This window comes from Python bivittatus, unplaced genomic scaffold (genome assembly GCF_059951505.1).
Source record: "Python bivittatus isolate LINGU-HERP-01145 unplaced genomic scaffold, Pbiv_v1 ctg000840_np1212, whole genome shotgun sequence".
Taxonomy (NCBI): Eukaryota; Metazoa; Chordata; class Lepidosauria; order Squamata; family Pythonidae; genus Python; species Python bivittatus.
The window spans coordinates 9,583,545-9,604,300 of record NW_028277113.1 but is presented as its reverse complement, the minus strand read 5'-3'; the positions used below and the strand labels follow the sequence as shown (position 1 = coordinate 9,604,300).

Here is a 20,756-nt window from a genome sequence, read left to right as displayed (position 1 = left end):
ATCATCTACTGGAGAAGGCTTTCTACACACAATCCCTTGTGAACTGAAATTTATAGGTTTTTACACTCAGACGTAAAAAAGTTAATAAGTGGTCCATGTGTGTGAGTGTGTGCTCGTGTTTTAAATCAGCGAGATGATAATGTCATTCTAATCCAGAACCGAATGTTCGTGTGTAGTCTTTAAAAGAAAATAAAAGACAATTCCCAGGAAATTCTTCCCACCTTTCTTTCTTTCCTGTTATCATTGTTTACAAATGTAGCTTAAAGTAATTTCATAAAGCTGATCCAGAGAGCGCTTTATTTGCACTCTTCTGCATTCTCCCTCAAGCATCATATTGCTATTTGTAGGAGGCCATCTCACCAATGTCTCATATCAGATGAGTACACATTTGGATGGCGGCATTTGAATACCAAGTACTTGGCCCTTTCCCTCTTTGTTACCAAAGAGCCCCACTCCCCTCTGTGGCACCATACATTTCGGCCAGCTTCCTAAAGCGAGGTCCCCAGTCTGTCAGATAGTCGTAGCTCTGTTCTGAGTCCGTAGTTACAGACTGTAAGGAACTGAGCGATTCGGCCACTGAGCCATTGCCCTCAAACATATAGGTCTGGAGGGAGTCAAAGGGAGGTGCCCAGAGGTCCATGTCTGCTTCATAGAGTTTGGCCAACACATAGTTGTGAACACTGCTGTCCATCGTGCAGGCCTGAGGAACGTATCTTGAGAGGCTTTCAATTTCTGGCATCATGTCTTGTCGGCTCTTCATCATTACTTGGGCCTCTCTGGGATTCCACAGGGCAGAAATGTCAAAAGCCTCAGTGTCTTCTTCCCCGCCCCCTTCATCATCATATCGGACAATGTTCTCATGGATATTCTCTTCCTCATCAATCATGTAAGGCTGCTTCCGGTGTCTTTTCATGGATAAGATCAGTAGCACCAGAACTATAGGTAATGAACAAAGATACAGATACTTAGACAGCAATTCTTCCCTAATATCATCCCATCTCTTGGTCAAAGAAAGAGAGAGGATTTCAACACTGTTGGTAGCTCATGACACATGGCATTTTTATATACATGTGGGGACAAGAACTACCTGTTTCTGGGCTACACTAAGAAATCTTCTGGTATCAATATTTTGCTGATTATCTAATGTAGCCTTAGATAATGTGATGACTTCCAGATATGCTGGACTTCAATTCACATAACTTCCCAGCTGAATGCCAAAAGATCAAGCTAGTGAAGAGATTATGGAAGTCCAACTTATTATGGGAAGATACCCAGAATGCTGATGGACAATATGGCAATATTGCATGGGCAATATGGCTGTGCATGCTTCAAGATAGATTTGGAACAAGTGCTTTGGAGTTCCTGCAAACAGAAGCACAGCACCCGTTATTAATTAAACCAGCTTCAACCTGCCTCAGCTTTCTACATGAGCCTGTGAAAGAAGTCACTGCTTAAGGAGTCAACTAATTAAGGTGACTCTTAAAACAGCAGCATCTTTTTTCAAGCTTGCAGTAGAAGATATACCAGTGTTAATGAAGAGCAGAGAGATGTTGTGCTCACGCAAGATCCAAAGTACATCTTCTGGATCATTTCAGAAGCATGTACAAGCCCTAATGGCTTCTAAGGAAGCATCATGTTGAAACCTATCAATCTCATTAATGCTGTGTACACAACCTATTTTGTATGCTTTTTACTAGAACATAAAGTCCATCGACCACAACAAAATAAAAAATATGCCTCATATGGTAATAAAGAATTTAAAGAAAAGTAATGATCAGTACATGTCTTGCTTAGGAATTTGTGATCAGTATCAAAACCAATTTGGAACTGCTTTGACACAAAATCCAACTCCAGGCAGTTCATTTAAGCAGTGCAATTGGAGACAGGGAGGTTTTAAACTTGCAACTATTGTTTGACATTTAGGACTAAGAAGCCTTTGACTATTATGCTGCAAGTCACCTGCAGATCTAGAGGACAATCGATGCTACTTTTTTGTCCATCCTTGGTCTAGCTAGAGTGTAAATGTCCTAAGAGAATTACATGACAAATCAACAGGAAACATTTTATATGTAATGGTAATCAAAAAGGCTTTTTTCCACCAAAATTGGTATCACTGTGGTGATTGGCATTACAGTCCAGCAAATATTGCCGCTTCCCTTATTTTGCCTGAGGAATATGTAGATTTAGCTTTTGTTCACGAAATGGTACGTATACTTACCTAGCAAAACAAAGATGCAGGCTAGAATGGCAATGAGAGCTCCTCTGCTCAGGCTGACAGGGAGTACATAGGCCTCTGCATTACAGGACATCACAAGACCTTTTTCATCACAGCTGCAAACATGAATGGTTACTGTTCCAGTGCTACTTAGCACAGGACGTCCATTATCAGCTATTAAGATGGGAAGATAAAAGGTGTTCTGCTCATGTTGCCGAAAGCCCGATCTCTTGGTTAAAATCCAAGCTGTGTTGTCTAAAGTTTGGAGAAGGAAGGGAGGAAGGGAGGAAGGAAGACAGGCCAATATTTATTCACAATATTAAAATATCAAATACGCATATTACAAAACTAGTTTTTGGATTAGTTTTATAAACTTACAATATTATGTTTACTTGGATCTACTGCTGCAAGATAACTACTTCTGGAATCATATATATTGAATCTGCAATTGTTGGTGACTTACTCTAGACTTTCAGTTACAAATGTTTCTCTGCCTTTGGAAACTGGCTTGCTCATGTCCATGCTGTGAATGTTATTATTATTGTTAGTGAAACATTTATTTATTTATTTGCTTAATTTATATGGCCTCTCATTAGCCAGATGACCAATAAATACACTACCCTGAGCTAGCAGATGGACTACTACATTTTGGATCAGTGGAAGTTTCTGAGTAATCTGCAAGTTTATGTAAAACATTTTTCAGGAGTATAAGAGCATGATCATGGGGTTGTAAAACATTTTTGCCAGAATATTCTGATCCAAAGGGGCTTTCAATTGGCCTACCAGCCAGAGCTGGGTGAAGGGCCCCTTGGCCAAACCCTCTACCTGGTGCTTAAACAGTTCAGGAAGACCCCCAGATTGAAGATCTGTATCCCATCCAGAGCCAAGATAAATGCTAGATCGATCACCAACAAACCCTGTCTTGTAGGGATTTTATCTGAGCTTGTTTTAACCCATCCAGGCCCTTACAGCTTCAAGGCACCAGGCCAGAACTTCAGTGGAATCCCTGGTCTGCTCTGGGATGGTGAAGTACCACTGGGTATCATCAGTATAATAATGATACCACACCCTAAACCTGATGGATGACCTTCCAAAGTAGCTTAATATAGGTATTATTCATATAGATATTAAACTGCATGGAGGAGAGGACTAAGCTCTGCAGGACCCCATGGTAGAGTAGTTATGGATGCAACCACTCTTCCTCCATACACACCAACTGAAACTGCCCATTTAGGGAGGAGAAAAACCACAAGGCCTCCAACCTCAACTCTTGCAGTCAGTCCAGAAGGATATCTTGGTCAACGGTATTGAAGCCCCCTGAGACATCTAAGAAAACCAGGAGGGGGGCACTCCCTTCACTCAAGTGCTGACAGAGGTAACTCAGCAGGGCTTTTGCTCAGGCCTGAATCTTCTCTAAAAGAGACCTCCCAAATCCATTTCATTTAGGATCCTCTGTAGCTGGGTCATTTTTACTAAGAAATACTTACACAGCGAAGGCTGTGTTTATACAAGCTGCACCCTCCCCCAAGTACATGATAGTAACAAATGTGCAAGTGCTGATTACATGGCTTAATAGAATAACAACAGCCCTGGTGTGAATAACAAACATTCTACCTGGATCTGTAGGAAAATAGCTGTTTAGTAACAGTATCATACCAATATGCATACATTAGGCCAAATATACCAACTAAGCCAAAATGATCTCATGAATTATATTTTGGAAAAGAGAACAATAGGTGGAATCATCAGCTTATGTTCATCTTTTTTTTTTGGTGCCTTCAAGTCATTGTTGACTCCTGGTGACTGCCTGGACAAGTCCCTGCAGTTTTCTTGGCAAGATTTTGGAAGTGGTTGGCCATTACCTCCTTCCCATGGCTGAGAGGGTGTGGCTGGCTCAAGGCATTGTGCTTAAGGCAGGGCTAGAACTTGTGGTCTCCCAGCCTGATGCCTTAACCACTACACCAAATTGGCTCTTGTGTTCATCATTACTGAATCTAAATTTAGTTATACTTAGAAGATACCAACTGAAATAAATATTTGGCAATATTTGTTGTTATAAATAGATCCAAGCATTGACCTATAGCCCTTCATCTTGTTGGGATGGTTTTTGCAAATAATAGGTTGGGCGCAGATTAAACAAAGTAGATCTATTGAAATTAAAGGGATGTAAGTTAGTCAAGGGTTATATCCCTTTCACTTCAATCGATCTATTCAGCTCTTATTTGCAGAATATTGCATTGCAGTATTTTTTTTAATGTAAATGATATTTTTAAATGGCTGCAATGACTATGTTGCAATACATTTTAATGTCCTATTTTATTCTAATCTATAGCACTTCTAAATATGAATATTCATCATTCTGAGATCCCTATTAAAAATAATGAAAGAACTCAGTGTTGAAATGAATGGCACCAAAGGGCAGAATCAGAACTATTTATTCTTCTGCCTAATAAAAATGATGTGCCTGAAAACTGTTTTTGACAACAAACCTCTCTTGTCATTCCTAATTACAGATGTTGAAATAAATAGGCAAAAGAGACAGAGAGAGAATTTTCCCCAGTTTTTTCCCTCTCTCCCTGTCTTATACCTGAAGCGTTGTTTTAGAAGAATACCCCAAGCATTAAGTGAACCTAAATCAGGAAATGTTTTAATGCTGGCTTCCTTCAAACTCATCAGCAGTGTAAGTTTAAGCCAGGAAGACACGGGTCACAAATATGTTCCAGCAAGGCAATGTCTTGCAAACCTAGACAGCAATTTCCAAATAATTAATCTGGGCACTTCATGGCTATACAGTGTAGACTGCTGATGTGAGAAGACACTGCGCTTCTTGAAAGTTATACCCTTATAAAAATTCCAGTTTTGCCATTTAAAGGTATTAAAGTGGCAAAACATATCATTTTTATATTATATTGATTTACAGGTAGTTCTTGCTTAACAACCACAACAAGGACCAGAAAATTGGTGGTTAAGTGGGGTGGTCATTAAGCGAGTCAGCATGTGACCAGACCTGATTTTATGACCTTTTTTACAATGGTCATTAAGTGAATCACATGGTCATTAAGCGATCATGTGGTCTTTAAGCGAATTCAGCTTCCCCAATGGACATTTTTTGCTGGAATTCGCTTAATGACGACATGATTTGCTTAACAACCATGGTGATTCGCTTAACTACCATTGTAAAAAGGTCACAAATCATGATCATGTGACCGCAATAGGTGGTGTAATGGTTTGCGATGGTCGTGTGAGTACAGGTCATAAAACACTTTTTCCGAGGCCACTGTAACTTTGAACCATTGTTAAATAGTCTTTAACTGAGAACTACCTGTACACCATGCTGAGGAAGGCTGTTACAGAGCAATAGCTAAATGTGTAAGTTCCTTGCTAGGGAAAAGATAAAGTCTCCTTCGAGTTGATCTTGATTCCTCATGACTTTGAGGACACATCCATGTAATGTTCTTGGCCCCATATTGAAATGTTTTCCAATGAACGTATTTTGAGATCAGTCAAGGTTACCTAAATGTGAACTTCTAATTGCAGGGTAGACATGGGAATATGTGTCCACCCTCTGCCACAACCTTTCCAGGCTGAACTGAACAGGGTTGAAAGTCTGTAACTTCTGTGCATGTGGGTTCCTGAGCATGCATAGAATAATAACTGCACAACCACATGGTAAGGCCAGTTGTGGAGAGGTTAGAAATAATGCCTTTAATGCAACAGCAAACTGGTCAGTCTATTTTATAAAGCTAAGGGTTGTTTTTTTTAATGAAATTGAAAACTCTGCCAACTCAACTTTCAGAGAATGGAGCTAGGTGAAAACCTGATTTTGTGAGTAAAGTGTCCTAAAGCAATCAGTATTACATTTTCAAGGACCTGCTTGGGAGGTTTTGTAAGTCTTACATTTCCCCTGCTTCTCCAGCTGTTGGAATAGCATTCACCATTAGGTGATGCTATGGTGCTGCTTATTTCTATATCATTTCCTACATGAATAGCTCATTCATTTCCCCAACTGTCTTATCGAGTTTAAATAGCATCATCCGCTCAACAGAGGGAGGTGTCACCAGACTCAAGAGAAACTCTTGGTTTACATAATGTGTTTTTAGAAAGAGAAATCTTCAGGTAGAAACTACAACTAGACCAAAGGCACTTCAGCATGCTCAGGAGCCAAGGAGTTTCCTATTTGAAGGGGGAAAATTGGAATTCCAGAAGAATGGAAAGGAGATGGAATGGAACCTGCTGAAAGTATGCATTGCTGAATGCATATTGATTCTTATTACAGTTTAGGCCAGTGTTGTCCAAACTTGGCCACTTTAAGATGAGTGGACTTCAACTCCCAGAGTTGAAGTCCACTCATCTTAAAGTGGCCAAGTTTGGACAACACTGGTTTAGGCTAATCAGAAAACATGTTTATTTACCTCAATATTTGGTATCTCAGTCGCACCTCAGTGACACTGCTCCAACACTCATAACCACTAGTTACATTTTTATTGGTTTTATTGTTTTATGATTTTTAAAAATGCATATTATTTTTGAGGGGGATGCCTTTGAGTCATTCTTGACTCCTGGCAACTGCCTGGATTAGTCCCTGCAGTTTTCTTAGCAAGATTTTGGAAGTGGTTTGCCCTTGTCTACTCCCTAGGGCTGAGAGAGAGTGACTGGCCCAAGGTCACCCAGCTGGCTTTGTGCATAAGGCAGGACTAGAACTCCCAGTCTCCCAGTTTCTAGCCTGGTGCCTTAACCGCTACACCAAACTGGCTCTCATGTATACTATACTGAACCAATTTAATATTATACATTCTCTAGAGATGGTTTGCATGACATGATAAATAAATCTTAGAAACAAACAAGCAAGCAAAGTATACATTTCTTTTGTTATGCACAGTTGCCTAATTTCTTATTTCTGATTGTTAGGACTCTTTTTCTGACACTCTTCTTGGCTTTTCCCCCTAACTTTCTATTTCTTTAAACATTTTCTTTCACCTCTGTACTACACGTCTTGCCATAGAAAGTCACATGCGGTCACGTTGGATCTGAAATGAAAAGGTACTTTTTCAAGGGACATGAGTATATTTGTTATGCCTATTGGCTTCTCCAAAAGAAAATGAAACTTTTTCTGGGCTTACACAGCAGCTGTGCAGTCCCAGGAAAATACATGTTTGCGCTAAGGCGATATTAAGGAGATGCTGACAGGTTATAATGGCCTTATTGCCCCCTGTCTGTGCCTCTTAAGTTCAAATACATATTTTCCTGGGACTATAGAGAATTGTTGTGCGAGCCACGAGCAAAAGCGTTGGCTTCTATAAGGAGGAGGTGCCACAGATGTGGCAATGTGTCCACATCCTCTCTGAAGCCTTTTTTCTGCTTTGGATCTGTATACCACCAGAAGGAAGGAAATCTGAAACAATAAGGCAATGACCTTTTCTGTGTTCTGGGGAATTGTCGAGAAAGCTCAGGATTAAGAAAGAATGAAATAATATTCATCTGTTCATCTCTTCTCCTCTCCCCCCCCCATTTATTATTTAAAATGGAAGTTTACAACCTTTTGTACTAAGTCTATTCACTGAAGACATCCACAACATGAGAACAAGGTTTGGATTTGCACAACCTTGGTATCGTTCTTCAAAATAAAAGGCCTTATCACTGCACTGAGAAATATGAGGCAAATTCTTTATAACTGTTCTGAAAACAAAATGATACATCATTTCACGGCTGCTTTTAAGGAGCAGGTGTCATGTGGTATTATTTGCAGTGGCTGGCTCACGGAGCAGTTTTAAATAGCGCTTCTGCAGTTCAACCTATTTCAGAAGATATTAATTAGCAAAACAAATTGATGTCTAGTTCAATTACCTTGATTGTCCCTTAGAGTAAAATTAGGGTTGTTTGCTGTCTCCGGAGCCAGGCTGTAGTAGAAGTGCTGTCCCTCTTGTGGGTCATCCTGGTCTACTGCACTTACTGTCTGGATCAGCTGTAGGACAGAAGAACAAAGCAATTGATCAATGACAATTCCGGCGGAGATAAACAATTTTCAGAATTACAATGAAAGCAAAAGGAACTTAGCCTTTGAAGAATAGCTTGTTGCAGAGGGAGCAGAGAGCTATGAGGGCAGTCAGGATCAAGGATTAGACAAAGAACAAAACAAAACACCTGGACTTGATTTGCTCCATGGGAGAAGGACAAATCTGTATAGTCCATATCTCAGTGGAAGAGCAGGTGGTTTGCATACAGATGGTTCCTGCAAGAAAATCAGCCAGTAGAGCTAGGAAAGAGTATCTATTATCTATGGCCTTACATTCAGCCCCTGCAAGAAAATCAGCTAGCGGGGCTAGGAAAGAGTATTTATTACACTACACTACACTACACGGCACTATATCATTATATTCATTATACTGTTATCCTATCCTATTCAATTGGCCTGCCCCAGGTGACTGATGGACCCAATGCAGTTTTGAAGACAACATGGTTTTTTCCACGAAGCTCTGGCACGTGGTTCAGCTGAGGCCCTGGTTGTGGCTTGGAATGAGCATGTGGCAAGAGCCTTGGACTGGATTGTGCCTGCATGGACTCCCTCTGGTTGCAGATTTTGTAGAGCACCTTGGTTTACTGAGATTCTCTGAAAGTTGAAGCAACACAAGAGATACCCAGAGTACCACTGGAGAAAGAGGGCGAGTGAAGTTAACCAAGCACAGGTAAGAGCCTTTATTAGGATTTACCTTGTGGCAATAAGAGTGGTGAAGCCAACTTACTTCTCTGCTCTTATTGCCTCTGGAGATAACTGGCTGGCAGCCATGTTTTAGGTGACCAGGTCCCTCCTGGGTAAGGAGGGGATGGGGCAGCCGTAGCAGGCCCACTGTGGGGAATGTTTTTGGTATATGTCGGATAAAGTTGCTCAACTTTGCTTGGAGTTGAGCTCTGGATGGGCAGGTTCTTTGGGAATGACCAAAACATGTCTGAGCTCAGTTGTCTGGGAAGAGTTTGAACTGGTTGATCCTGAGGCAGTGGACAGGGTCCTTGCTGCTGGGAGCTCTGCCACCTGTGTTCTGGACTCATGCCCCCCCCCCCGGTTGGTCAAGGCCTCCAGGAATGTGGCATGTGATTGGGTCCAAGTGGTGATTCTCTCTTTTGGTTTTTATTATTGTTTTGTGAACCACCCAAAGTTGTAACGGATAAGATGGGCAGCCACACAAGTCTTTTAAATATCTCTCTGTCTCTCTGTCTCTCTCTCTCTCTTGGGAAGAAGCATTCAGTTAGAGAAGATAATGTTAGGCCCAATGAAAACCCATTCTTGACCAATAAACCACAGCCTGATAGCTTGAATGCAGACTTAATTATACTTAGAGAAGACAAACAAATAAATGGGACATCAGTTATTTTGGGTCCACTGATTTCAGTAGGTTTATTCCAAGTCTGGATCCTCTTCTATGTTTTCAGATCTTGACTGCAAATTTTGATTTATGTTCTCTATTGAACCCTGAAACTGGATAGCCATTTAAAATGGAGATTTGTTAAATTGCAGCTCTTGGAATCTCTCTTCTCTCTGAATGTTTGTTTAATTGGTAAGTCTGGAGCCTTTCAAGTAATTTCAAGTAAAGTTCAGTATTCTTTCAAGTGATTTTTGATCACATATATGGAATGCACTTGAAGTGTATCTACTGAAATCTATTTAGGTAGACATATGCCTCTATCACAGCAAGAGTATGCTTTTTAAACAACTATTTTAAATATCTCAATCCTGACTTGATTAGGTAGATAATATGGGGGTCTATCATTACAGCCAATGCCCCCATAACATTATTTTCAGGAAAATTTGTTCTACTGGTTTAATATGGTATTTGAATGCATTATAATTGAAAGATTTACCCTTTCTTAACCAGTTAAAACAAGGTTGTGATGTTTTATTTATTTTTTAATCCTACTTGGAAATATAAAATACTTTTATGTCTGTTAAATTAGGTCATCTGTAGATGTTGTGTGTGTGTTTATTGGCCTCTAGGTTAAGGCATCAGCAATAACATAATATTATTCTACAGTGAAGGATTCTCAGGGCACAGTATATAATGATTCAGATTCAATAAATCAACAATTCTTAAATTTTTATACCTGAGTCTAGAATGCTAACTCAATAAGTCTTGATGAGTACATTGATTTTTTTAAAAAACCAAAATAAATGTTCTGTAGATTTTGCAAGATCACATTGCTACCTTGACTGCACCACTGTTATTACTATAAAATCCATGAAAATAGAGAAGGCATCTGGTCTAGATATTTTTCTATAATGGTGAAAGACACACATGGAATGTTTTGTTTCTATATTATACTGTATTATAATGGTTTTTTAAAAATATAATTTTATTGAAAGTTTTAAAAACAAGAAAAAATTAATACAAACTAAAATAGAGTAAGAAAGAAAAAAGAAAAAGAAATAAAAGAGAAAGCTAAAGTGCAAAAAGAAAAAAAAAGAAAAATGGTAGAAGCAAAATAAGGAAGAAAAAGATATAAGGTGGCTTCCAATTTTCTTTACAGCAGTTATAAGTACAATTGTAAATTTACCTCTTTCTCTAAAGTTACATCATGACTCTTCTTTCTATAATCTATCCTATCTAATTGTCAAAACCATAGATTGTAAGTTCTTTTTTTTTCTGTTTTATGGAAAAAGTCCATAAGGGGTTTCCAGTCAGCAGTAAACATAGATATTGTCTTTTCTCTAATCAAACAGGTCAATTGGCCATCTCAGCAAGTTCTATCATCTTCACCAACCACTCCTCCATTGTAGGTATTGCCAAATCTTTCCATCTTTGTGTGTACAATAATCTCGCTGTGGTTATCGTATATAAAAACAAAGTTCCATGACTTTTTCCAACTGTTTATCCATCAGTCCCAAGAGTAAAAGTTCTGGTTTCAGTTGTATATTAATCATTAAAATCCTCTGAATCAGTATATTTAGCCTTTTTATTTCTGTAAGTGTGGATTTTTATAACTTTTAATTATGTATTTCTGATTTTAGTTTGTTGTAAGCCGCCCAGAGTCCCCCATTGTGGGGAGATGGGTGGGGACAAGTCTGTTAAATAAATAAAAATAAATAAATAAATAAATATGCATTTGAACCCAAAATCTTCTAGCTTTTTTGCACGTCCACCAAGCATGATAAAATGACCCTTCTTGTTGTTCACATTTCCAACATAGATTTGAAGTACCTTTATACATTCTAGATAATTTTTCTGTTGTCATATACCAATGATACATCATTTTATAAAAGTTCTCTTTAAGCTTATAACATAGTGTAAATTTCAATCTTTTCAACCACATATTTTCACATTAATCCATCTGTATATTATAAGCAAATGTATTATAATTGATCTTCACTTACATTTGTGGACATTACACAACAATTTGGCAAATTAGGAGGTTATTTAGTTAACTGGAATATGCCCACTATACTTCCAGTTAGACCTACAGTTGGAAATTTGTAAAAAAGAAGTTTTGTCTATTGTATGTTGTCTTGTAACTTTCCTGGAATAATTATTCCTAAGATATTGAAAATGCCTTGAATATATGTTCATTTATTGATTTAAATCTTTCAAATTAATATAAATATATATTTGGACTTGGAACAGGTCCATGGTTGGAACAGGTCCATGGTTGCCATGGGGGCCACAAATTCCTGGGCTACCCCAGATTCAACATCACCAGGTGGCAAACTGAAATCCTCAGGCACCAACAGCCTAAGGGACTCTACTGCCAATGCAGCAATGGACTTCAGCAACTCAGGCAGAGGGATGATGCTAGGCAGCAGGGAGGGTGGTGCACCTGTAGAAATCCCAACTGTTCCCTTGAGCCCAACTTCAACCAGAGGGCCTCACATCTGGCTATCTGCTGAACGGAGCCTCTGAAAACCTGTAACAGCTTACAAATGACAACAGCCCCTCTCCCGAGCTCCTGGCTTGTGCAAACACGAAACATGGGTAGGCATATTTCCAAGAGAGGACCCCTACCCTCTGGGCCTAACCAGGTTTCAGTGAGACATGACAAACTAGCACCTTCATCCAAGATAACATCATGGATGAGGGCAGCTTTGTTGCTCACTGACCTGACATTCAATGGCAATAGCTGAAGATCTGGTAGCCAGGCACTGGGGGTGGAAACTGAGGGCTGGACAGCAGGACTGCCTTCAGACAATGGGCCCAGTGTCCCAGAGTGTGGCCCGCCTTCAGTTTCCTGACATATCTCCCTCTGCCGTCACCATCAAGATGGTCCTGTCTGTCCCCTTAGCTTCCCTTGTCCCACCCTACCCACCATGCTTCCCTCCCAGGCCCAGGCAAACTCCAAACTCCCCCACACACATATGTAAGTCCCCCCAGTGATGTACCCCCATCCTACTGGGAACCCAGCCACCCACAACACACATGCCAAAGCTCTTGGTGGTTTCAGGGAGATCTAAGGCCCAGTGGGAAAGACTACCCAGATCCCACCAACTCCCCCATCCCCTGAAATAGGGCAAACACCCTAACAATGGAAGGGTTGAGGGAATCCCACTTTCTAGGGCCCCACCAACCAAAAGGCCCAGGACCACTAGGTCCACATGACCAACACTGGGGCAGGGGGGAGGTGGTTAGCAAGGATCCAGACTCCACAATGACTGCAATGTCTGCCATGTTTAATCTGTAGCTTGATGATAATGTTATGTTATTGGAAAGAAATTGCTGCCCTGGATTTAAAATCCTGGATTGAAATGTGTCCACTTTCAGCCTTTGAAATGGCTCTTTATTGACACAATGGAAAGACTGATCAATGTGATTTCTTTTGGACAAAATTTAATTCCACATTTAAAAGTGAAATCACTTTTACTTATCTATTGTATGTGTTTTATTGAGATTCTTCCCCCCTTTTTGTATATTATAGCTATAAAATAGATATTTTAACATTCCTGGTTCCTTTGCCACAGTTTGGAGGTTATAAGAAATTAATTTTACTGCTGTTCTGCTGATTTTTTAAATATTGCAGTGGATTTAATTTAATATTTACCATTATATTCTATTGCAATTGTAGTGGGAATGAACACACTTGTGCCCATGCAAGGAGATGTCCCTGTGTTCCCATTCCTTGCACTTACCAGCTACCCTCTAAAATCTGCTTCAGAAGTTTTAGAGAATGCAGTTCGTATCTAGACAACATCAGGTTGGGGATAAAGTCATAGACAATGGTACCAGTTTAAATATAAAATATTTGTTTAGCAACTCACCTGTCCAACTTTTGCATTTTCACAGACAAATGCCTCATAGAACCTGGGAAATTCTGGTGCATTGTCATTTACATCCAGGACTCTTATTGTCACTGAAACACTGCCAACCTGTGAAGGATTGTCTGAAAGGAGATAAGAATGAATTAAAATCAGAGGTGTTCTGTCTTAGCATAAATTAATCCTGGGACTATGAATTGCACGAGAGATCTCTGGAGAACACACTTCTGAGATAGAGTAGATGGTATTTACTCTGTTAAGACATACATGTTGCACTTTTGAACTTCTAACTTTATCTATATACTAGATATATATTTAAACTAGCCAGTTTTTAATGCAAATGTATGCATTATATTTACTTCTTGGATTGTGAAGTAGTCAAAGATCCCTATGTTTGTCTGTCTTATGTTAAGACCCATAAACTTAATTTTGTTCACTACTAAGCAGTGATTAGACTACAATTAAGCTATTTCAAATATTTTTAGATTAAAATTTTTTAAAAATATTTTATTCTAAAACTAATATAACTACTAATGTACCTTTATACATTTTGGGCAGTATGTGCCACTTCCTTGTGATAGTATGATTTGCCAACATGGATTTTACATGACAGCTGGATAGGAATTAACCAAGTCCATTAGCAGTTTCAACTCAGAAATATGCAGAAAGAAACATGTATTATGGAATGTGGTATCCAAGAAAGGACATAATATTTGGAAAAGTTGCATAACAGAATAATAACTGAAGTTGGGCAGTCAGTAAATTACTACTACTACTACTACTACTACTACTACTACTACTAATACATTGACAAAAATAACCATCAGTCAATTGCAAAAGGCAACTTTACTTGGAACAGTTTATATCCTGCAAGAATATCTTTAACACCATCAAACAACATCTGCCTATCCCAGGTCCTTAGGAAGGATTCGATAGGTAGATAAAAATATCAAATCCAGTCTAAATATTTGGCTGACTGTGTGACCAACCATACAGTAATAATAAAAAATTAGAGGAATTAGAGGAAAACAGAGAAAGTAACAGAAAATGAAGAAGTTAAAGTGCTCTGGGACTTTAGGATTCAAATAGACAAGTGCCTGCCACACAACAACCCAGACTTAACAATTGTTGATAAGACAGACAAAAAAGGCGGGATAGTGGACATTGCAATACCTGGAGACAGCAGAAGAGAAGAGAAAGAACTGGAGAAAACACAAAATACAAAGACTTGCAAATAGAAATAGAACAACTGTGGCAAAAGAAAGCAAAGATAGTACCAATAAGCGCCTTAGGTGCAATCCCAAAACATCTGGAACACCACTTGAACACCATTGGCATTGACAAAAATCACCATCATTATTTCCTGGAAATAATAGAAAAGTCATGGCAGAACTAGACACTTAAGTGCTAATACCATCCACAGTGGACTAAAGGCAGCTTTAGTTGGAACTGCTTACATCCTGTGACGATACCTTTAACACCATCAAACAACATCTGCCAATCCCAGGTCCTTGAGAAGGACTCGATAGGTAGATAAAAATGCCAGATCCAGTCTAAATATCTGGCTGACTGTGCGACCAACAATAATAAATTGGAGGAATTGCAAATTTTATAAAACCAGTACTTCTATGTGTAGTACTGATCTGATATCATAAAGGTTTAAACATTTCTCTTGAATTGTATAAATGACACTGGTTTAATATATATTCTCCACATGAAGATGTTAATTCTTAAATGGGGTACTTCAACATAATCCCTGCTGCCCAGAAGCTTATCACTGGCCTTGAAAAGTTCCAGAACCAAAAAGATAATACAGAGTCTTAACAGACCATGTGTCTTAATAGTGGAATATTTTTTTTCCACACCAAATTCACCATGTGATGTAACAATACCATGTCATAATTTTCCTCCTCAAAATATGATGGTATCTCATGGAATGTTTAGACAATAAATCAGAATGAACCAAGATGTCCATATTTTAATGACGGTTCTCTGTCCACTGTGGATGGTATCAGCTCTTAAGTGTCTAGTTCTGCCATGACTTTTCTATTATTTCCAGGAAACTTACTATATGTCATGATATGTGGGGGAGCAGTTGTAAAAGTCACAGCATGGTGATAACGTGTTTGACAGTCAACCCCACTTCATAGGAAAATGAGAACTAAGCCCAAAGTAAGTTGCTTTGATAAACCTTCCTGATTAGGTGTAATATCCAGTTCTACTCACAAGGGAAATGTTTTCAGAAAAATTGCTGTAATTCTAAAGCAGAGGTGAACCAAAACTAAGTTTTGGAATATACCTGAGATCCTAGCAAGTGGCTTTTTCTGCCCCAAATAAGACTTATTTCTTAAAAAAAAAAAAAAAAAAAATTCTGCAGGCCAGTTAAAACAAACAATTGTTTTTGCTGTTGGCTCAAGGAATTTTTGACAGAGGCCTAGAAGTGAAGAGCTCTGAGCTTATTAGCAACTCCCTGAGTCAGCTAATCCTCCTTGATATTGCTGTTTTCTACTCTGATAAACTGTATAATATTCAGAGCATCTGTTCTGCAACTAATAATTTCTGGAGAGAATGTGTATATGTTAGCTATTCTTATCTGAACTGTATTTCAGAAAATGACAAAACCTCCCTTACCCTATAATTCCCTTGAATGTTAACTATTTGAGTAACCAAACTTCACAGAGCCCCCAGGGGTATACAAACTAAGTGCTTGTTTCATTATCTGCATCAGACACAACATGGGGTTTCCACTGCAGTGCATATAAATATACACTGGCTTCTTAACTGCAGTTGAATGATCGCAAGCTGGTTTTGGGAGGCTGGTTTTAAATCCTGATCAGGTGAGGCCTAGGTTAAGGTTAACTGTGGTTAAGGTTAGTGCTAACGTATCTTTTCATTGTGCTTTAGGGAGGCAAGGGGATTTTGTTCCCAGAGGAAAGAGAACAGAAGGTGGTAGTGACAATCTGAAGCTCGCCCTTAATGACCTTTCATCACTGCTGAATGGAAGTGCTATTCCCCCCATGGTTGGTATAATATGTGAGGTCCCCTTTGTTGATCCCTCTTCTGCCTTCATTGCCTCTTTCCCAGTCATACCACTGCCAGTGATTTTTCTCTGAGGTAATGCGTGACAAAGCCTAACAGATTTTATATACCTTGAAGTTGCCCTTGGACAGCGTTTGGAATAAGGGAGAAAACAAAATTGAAGTATTACTACTTTAATACCGATACAGATAAGGATGACTTAAAGCTGTCTCACTCATTGGCTATGAAGAAGATTAAGCTGTATCCCAGAGACATGGCAGAAATATGGTGTTGCTCAGACTCGTTTGTGCCATGTTTAGGTGAAAGCATGTACATTGGAGCAAAACTACACATTAGAATTATAAAAGGGAAATTATTCTACTTTTTCCTTGTTTCTTTCTTTCTTCTGCTATGTGCATAAACATACTTGTTTTCCCTCTAGAAAGATAAAGATCTCCTACCAATAGAATCTTGTTATGCAGAAATTAAAAAAAAAATTCCCCTCTCACCCTTATGGATGGTATGTGTCTTCCTCAGTCTTGGGTCCTCTACCAGAGGCCTGGGAGTTTGAGGGTTCTGCGCTGCAACTTAGCTGTTCCTAGCACTGAGCTCTTCTGGACAGAGAGCTTGGATGTTGTTCCTGGGATCTGTTGGAGCCATTCTCCCAGCTTAGGGGTCACAGCCCCGAGTGCTCCTACCACCATTGGGACTACCTTTGGCTTGACTTTCCACATCCTCTCTAGTTCCTCCTTCAGGCCCTGGTACTTCTCCAGGTTCTCATGCTCCTTCTTCCTGATGTTGCTGTCACTTGGCACTGCTTCATGAGTGTGTGTGTGTGTGTGTGTATGTATACACATATGCACATGCACACACATGATAAGAGTCCATTGGAATTGGGCAGTCAATAAATTTAAACAAACAAACAAACAGATAAATAATTTGATTGTCTTACTCATTTCTACACCCAGCACACTGATATTGTGCCATGAAATGTCTTCCCGATCCAGAGGTCTTGCAGTCATCAGAGCACCTGTGATGATGTCCACGTAAAAGAAGCGTCCAGGATCACTGCTTCGATCAATGGAATATCTGTAGAAGTTCACATTCAGAAAACGTTGTAGTTAGAAGCTGCCTTTGAGGTCTAATTTAGTCTCATCAGTATTTTTTTTTAAGCTCTCTGGACTTAATTTAGTTCAGATGTTAATTTATATCTGTAGCTTACTGGCTCAATCACTTAATCCCTGAAAAATCTTTTAACATTGACTAGTGCAGTAGGAATAGAAGGAAATAATGCTAGTTTACTTTAGATTCCACCTTTTTGTCTCTTCTAGCAAAGTAGGACATGCTTTGCCTGTTGCACTTACACAAGGAATACTGTGTTTAACTCTAGATATTTCATTTTAAAAAGGGTAAAGAATTAACAGCAATATTAAATTAAGAAATATAAAATTACTGAAGTTAGACTTTCTTTGAGAAAGAATAAGGAGCATAGCTCTTTTTTTAGAGTTTAGGACAATGAAAAACCATTAAGATGGACAGAATTAGCAGTTGATAACATTAGGAAGAATGAGATATCTTTCTTATTTAGTAATTGACTTTCAGAGACACTAAAAGCAGTTAATATTCATAGTGGGTCCAGGGCAGGAAAAAAGCATTATTTAGTATGGTATGCAAACATGCTTATTAATGAAATAACCACATTGAACACAGTGGGACTTGCTTCTAAATATTTATGAATTTACTCAGGGCAGTAAAACTGGAATCTTATCCATACAATACAGTTCCACAATGTTTCTACAAATTAAGCACCAATGTTTTCAGTGTGACATAGCTTCAGTTAAGAGTCTGCATAGGGTTGCAGTTTTAAAACCATACAGTTGTGCAGGAATAGTCAGTGCGTCTGCTGATACCAAAGCCAAATTCTACAGTGTACTCAAAAAGAGGTCATTTAAATTTTCATTAAAAAGGTCTAAAACACGGAAGTCCGTTCCCTAATACACTCCACTGAATAATTTCAGAATCAAGACACATAAAACTGAGCTGCTGCATAATCCTGGAATGACTGAATGTAATTACAGAATCAAGGAATCAGAAATTATTTTAACTTCCAATCACTGTTGATGTAAGAAATGCCATATTGTGATGGAATGGACTTATGAAGGCAAGGCTCAGGGAGATAAGCGTGTTCTTAGCCCCCAACAGGAGCGTGGGAAGTTCAAGAAGATGAGGCTGGCACCTCCTTAAGGAATTCACGGTGTTGTGGCTGGCTGGCTTGGGAACTAGGGTTGAGTCTGGTGAGATTGATGTCAGGTTCAGCCCAAAGAACTCCAAGAGACAATGCAAATACAGTTCTCTTGTGTTTATTAGATCCAATCTCAAGACAGAACTCTCACCAGACTAAACCCTAGTTCCCAAGCCAGCCAGCCACAACACCGTGAATTCCTTAGGGTGGTCATCTTCTTGAACTTCCCACGCTCGTGTTGGGAGCTAAGAACACGCTTATCTCCCTGAGCCTGGCCTTCATAAGTCCATTCCATCACACATATCATGCTATGTCAGTCACAAGGGAAACCATCTACCCTCAGCTTTTTAAAGCTATATTAAAGGATAGCCCATTCCCAATGAGCCTCACTGAATAAAATTGGATTTACTTCTGAATAAGCATTCATAAAGTTGAGTTAAAAGTGTATTCAAAATATGTGATTGTGGTCTCTTTAGAACAAGACAAAGTAATTAGATGAAACCTTCATTGTAAAAGCATCACGTCCCTATTTAACAGGAAAGATACACCTTTTACTATTTCATCTTGTTTGTGAGCTTATTATAATCACTGAAAACAGAAAGCAGTAGCATTCATATTTTATTTTCAGTAAAATGCAGTTCCTTTAAAAAAGAATTCACGCACACTTGCGAATCTTTGGCTGTAAGTCTGTGGCTTCTTGGAATTTCCATAGACTGCAGAATAGCAGGCCGTAATATGAAACTGGCACATCTTTTGGGATGTTAGTCACATTCAGTTTTCCATTTGAGATATAAGAGTGCAATCCAGCCAAAGTTTAAAACAAGAGCACACTCTTACATTTCTTCTACTGGATGCCAATGAGACTAAACAAGTTTCAACTTTGGCTGGACTGCCTCCAAGATCGTTGCAATTCCAAATTAATTCTCTGCCTAGTTGGCTGTCATCAAGAAAAGCTTGTCTCTGCTGGGGACAAAGTAATTTCAGGAGACTGTTCATCCAAGAACTGGCTTCTCACTTTCTTTTCTAAACACTTTTTTTGGAATTAGTAACATTCTGTGTATGGTATCATTTCTTACACAAGTTCTTGTGACTGAAATGGTTTAAGGAAGGTTAGCTCAGTGAAAAATGGTTCTGAAAGAGCCAACTTGGGCCCTTTGCTTTTAAATGAATAGGTTAGGGAATTTAGGCTGAGTTGACTTCCTGACTTTACATGGTATTGCTTTGGAAAGTATTTCATTTACTCTGAGTGTAGGAAGCAATATAAAATATCATGGTGTTCCCTCTAGGGTTGCTGCTATTTATTTCAGTTTGTCCAGGGCTCAATAATTTTAATTATCAGCATTTAAAATAGGTTCAAACTGCTAAATAGAAAGGAAGATAGGATATGTGCAAAAAGACTTTGTGTAATGGTATGTGGGAATGACCTTGGGAGACAGGAGGAAGAGCTGCAGAGTAGCAATGGTCAGACAAGCAGCAGCTGAGTCTGCAGAAGGAATGGGTATGTGACAAACATCTCAGAAGGGACCCTTAAGGCAAGTGGGGAGAGACGTACTTTCAGACTTGCATTATTGTTGTCAGCCTTGTGAAGTATTCCAGACAAGAAACACACCTAGAAGTACTAGCTCTAACTTTATTGTAAGGCTACATTAACATAATCTTTTTCCTACCCTCCATCTCTCTCTCAGTACTTCCCAGTAGACCATGAGAAGGGCAGATTGTTCATCTCAGAGGTTTGATTATGGAGTGTTTCAGAAATTAGGCTAAAGACTTCCTTGTGCTAAATCTGCAGTGTGTGCTTCTCCTTTTGAATATTTTGTAGATACGTAGGTTACGATTGGTGCGAGTTCAAATCGTGTGAAATTCGATTTAGTGCGATTTATAAATTGATACCAGGTCATGTTTAACATGAGCCAAAATTCATTTAGGGCAGTGTTGTCCAAACTTGGCCACTTTAAGATGAGTGGACTTCAACTCCCAGAATTCCCCAGCCAGCCATGCTGGCTGGGGAATTCTGGGAGTTGAAGTCCACTCATCTTAAAGTGGCCAAGTTT

The 20,756-nt window shown here is 39.1% G+C and overlaps 1 protein-coding gene and 1 long non-coding RNA gene across 2 annotated transcripts in view; one reads left to right on the top strand and one right to left on the bottom strand.

Moving 5' to 3' along the window:
* LOC148213695 (uncharacterized) overlaps positions 1-11,222 on the top strand; it is a 77,762-nt gene extending 66,540 nt beyond the window's left edge. Inside the window, exons 2-3 of the long non-coding RNA XR_015794161.1 lie at positions 8,634-8,898; positions 10,926-11,222. This is a non-coding gene — a long non-coding RNA (uncharacterized LOC148213695). The remainder of the gene's footprint in view (positions 1-8,633; positions 8,899-10,925) is intronic.
* Positions 437-20,756, bottom strand: part of CDH20 (cadherin 20) — a 56,172-nt gene continuing 35,852 nt past the window's right edge. The window contains exons 7-11 of the mRNA XM_007430841.3: positions 17,416-17,552; positions 13,449-13,570; positions 8,060-8,177; positions 2,219-2,470; positions 437-936 (exon numbers count right to left, since the gene is read on the bottom strand). Coding sequence (XP_007430903.3) covers positions 437-936; positions 2,219-2,470; positions 8,060-8,177; positions 13,449-13,570; positions 17,416-17,552 — 1,129 coding nt within the window. The remainder of the gene's footprint in view (positions 937-2,218; positions 2,471-8,059; positions 8,178-13,448; positions 13,571-17,415; positions 17,553-20,756) is intronic.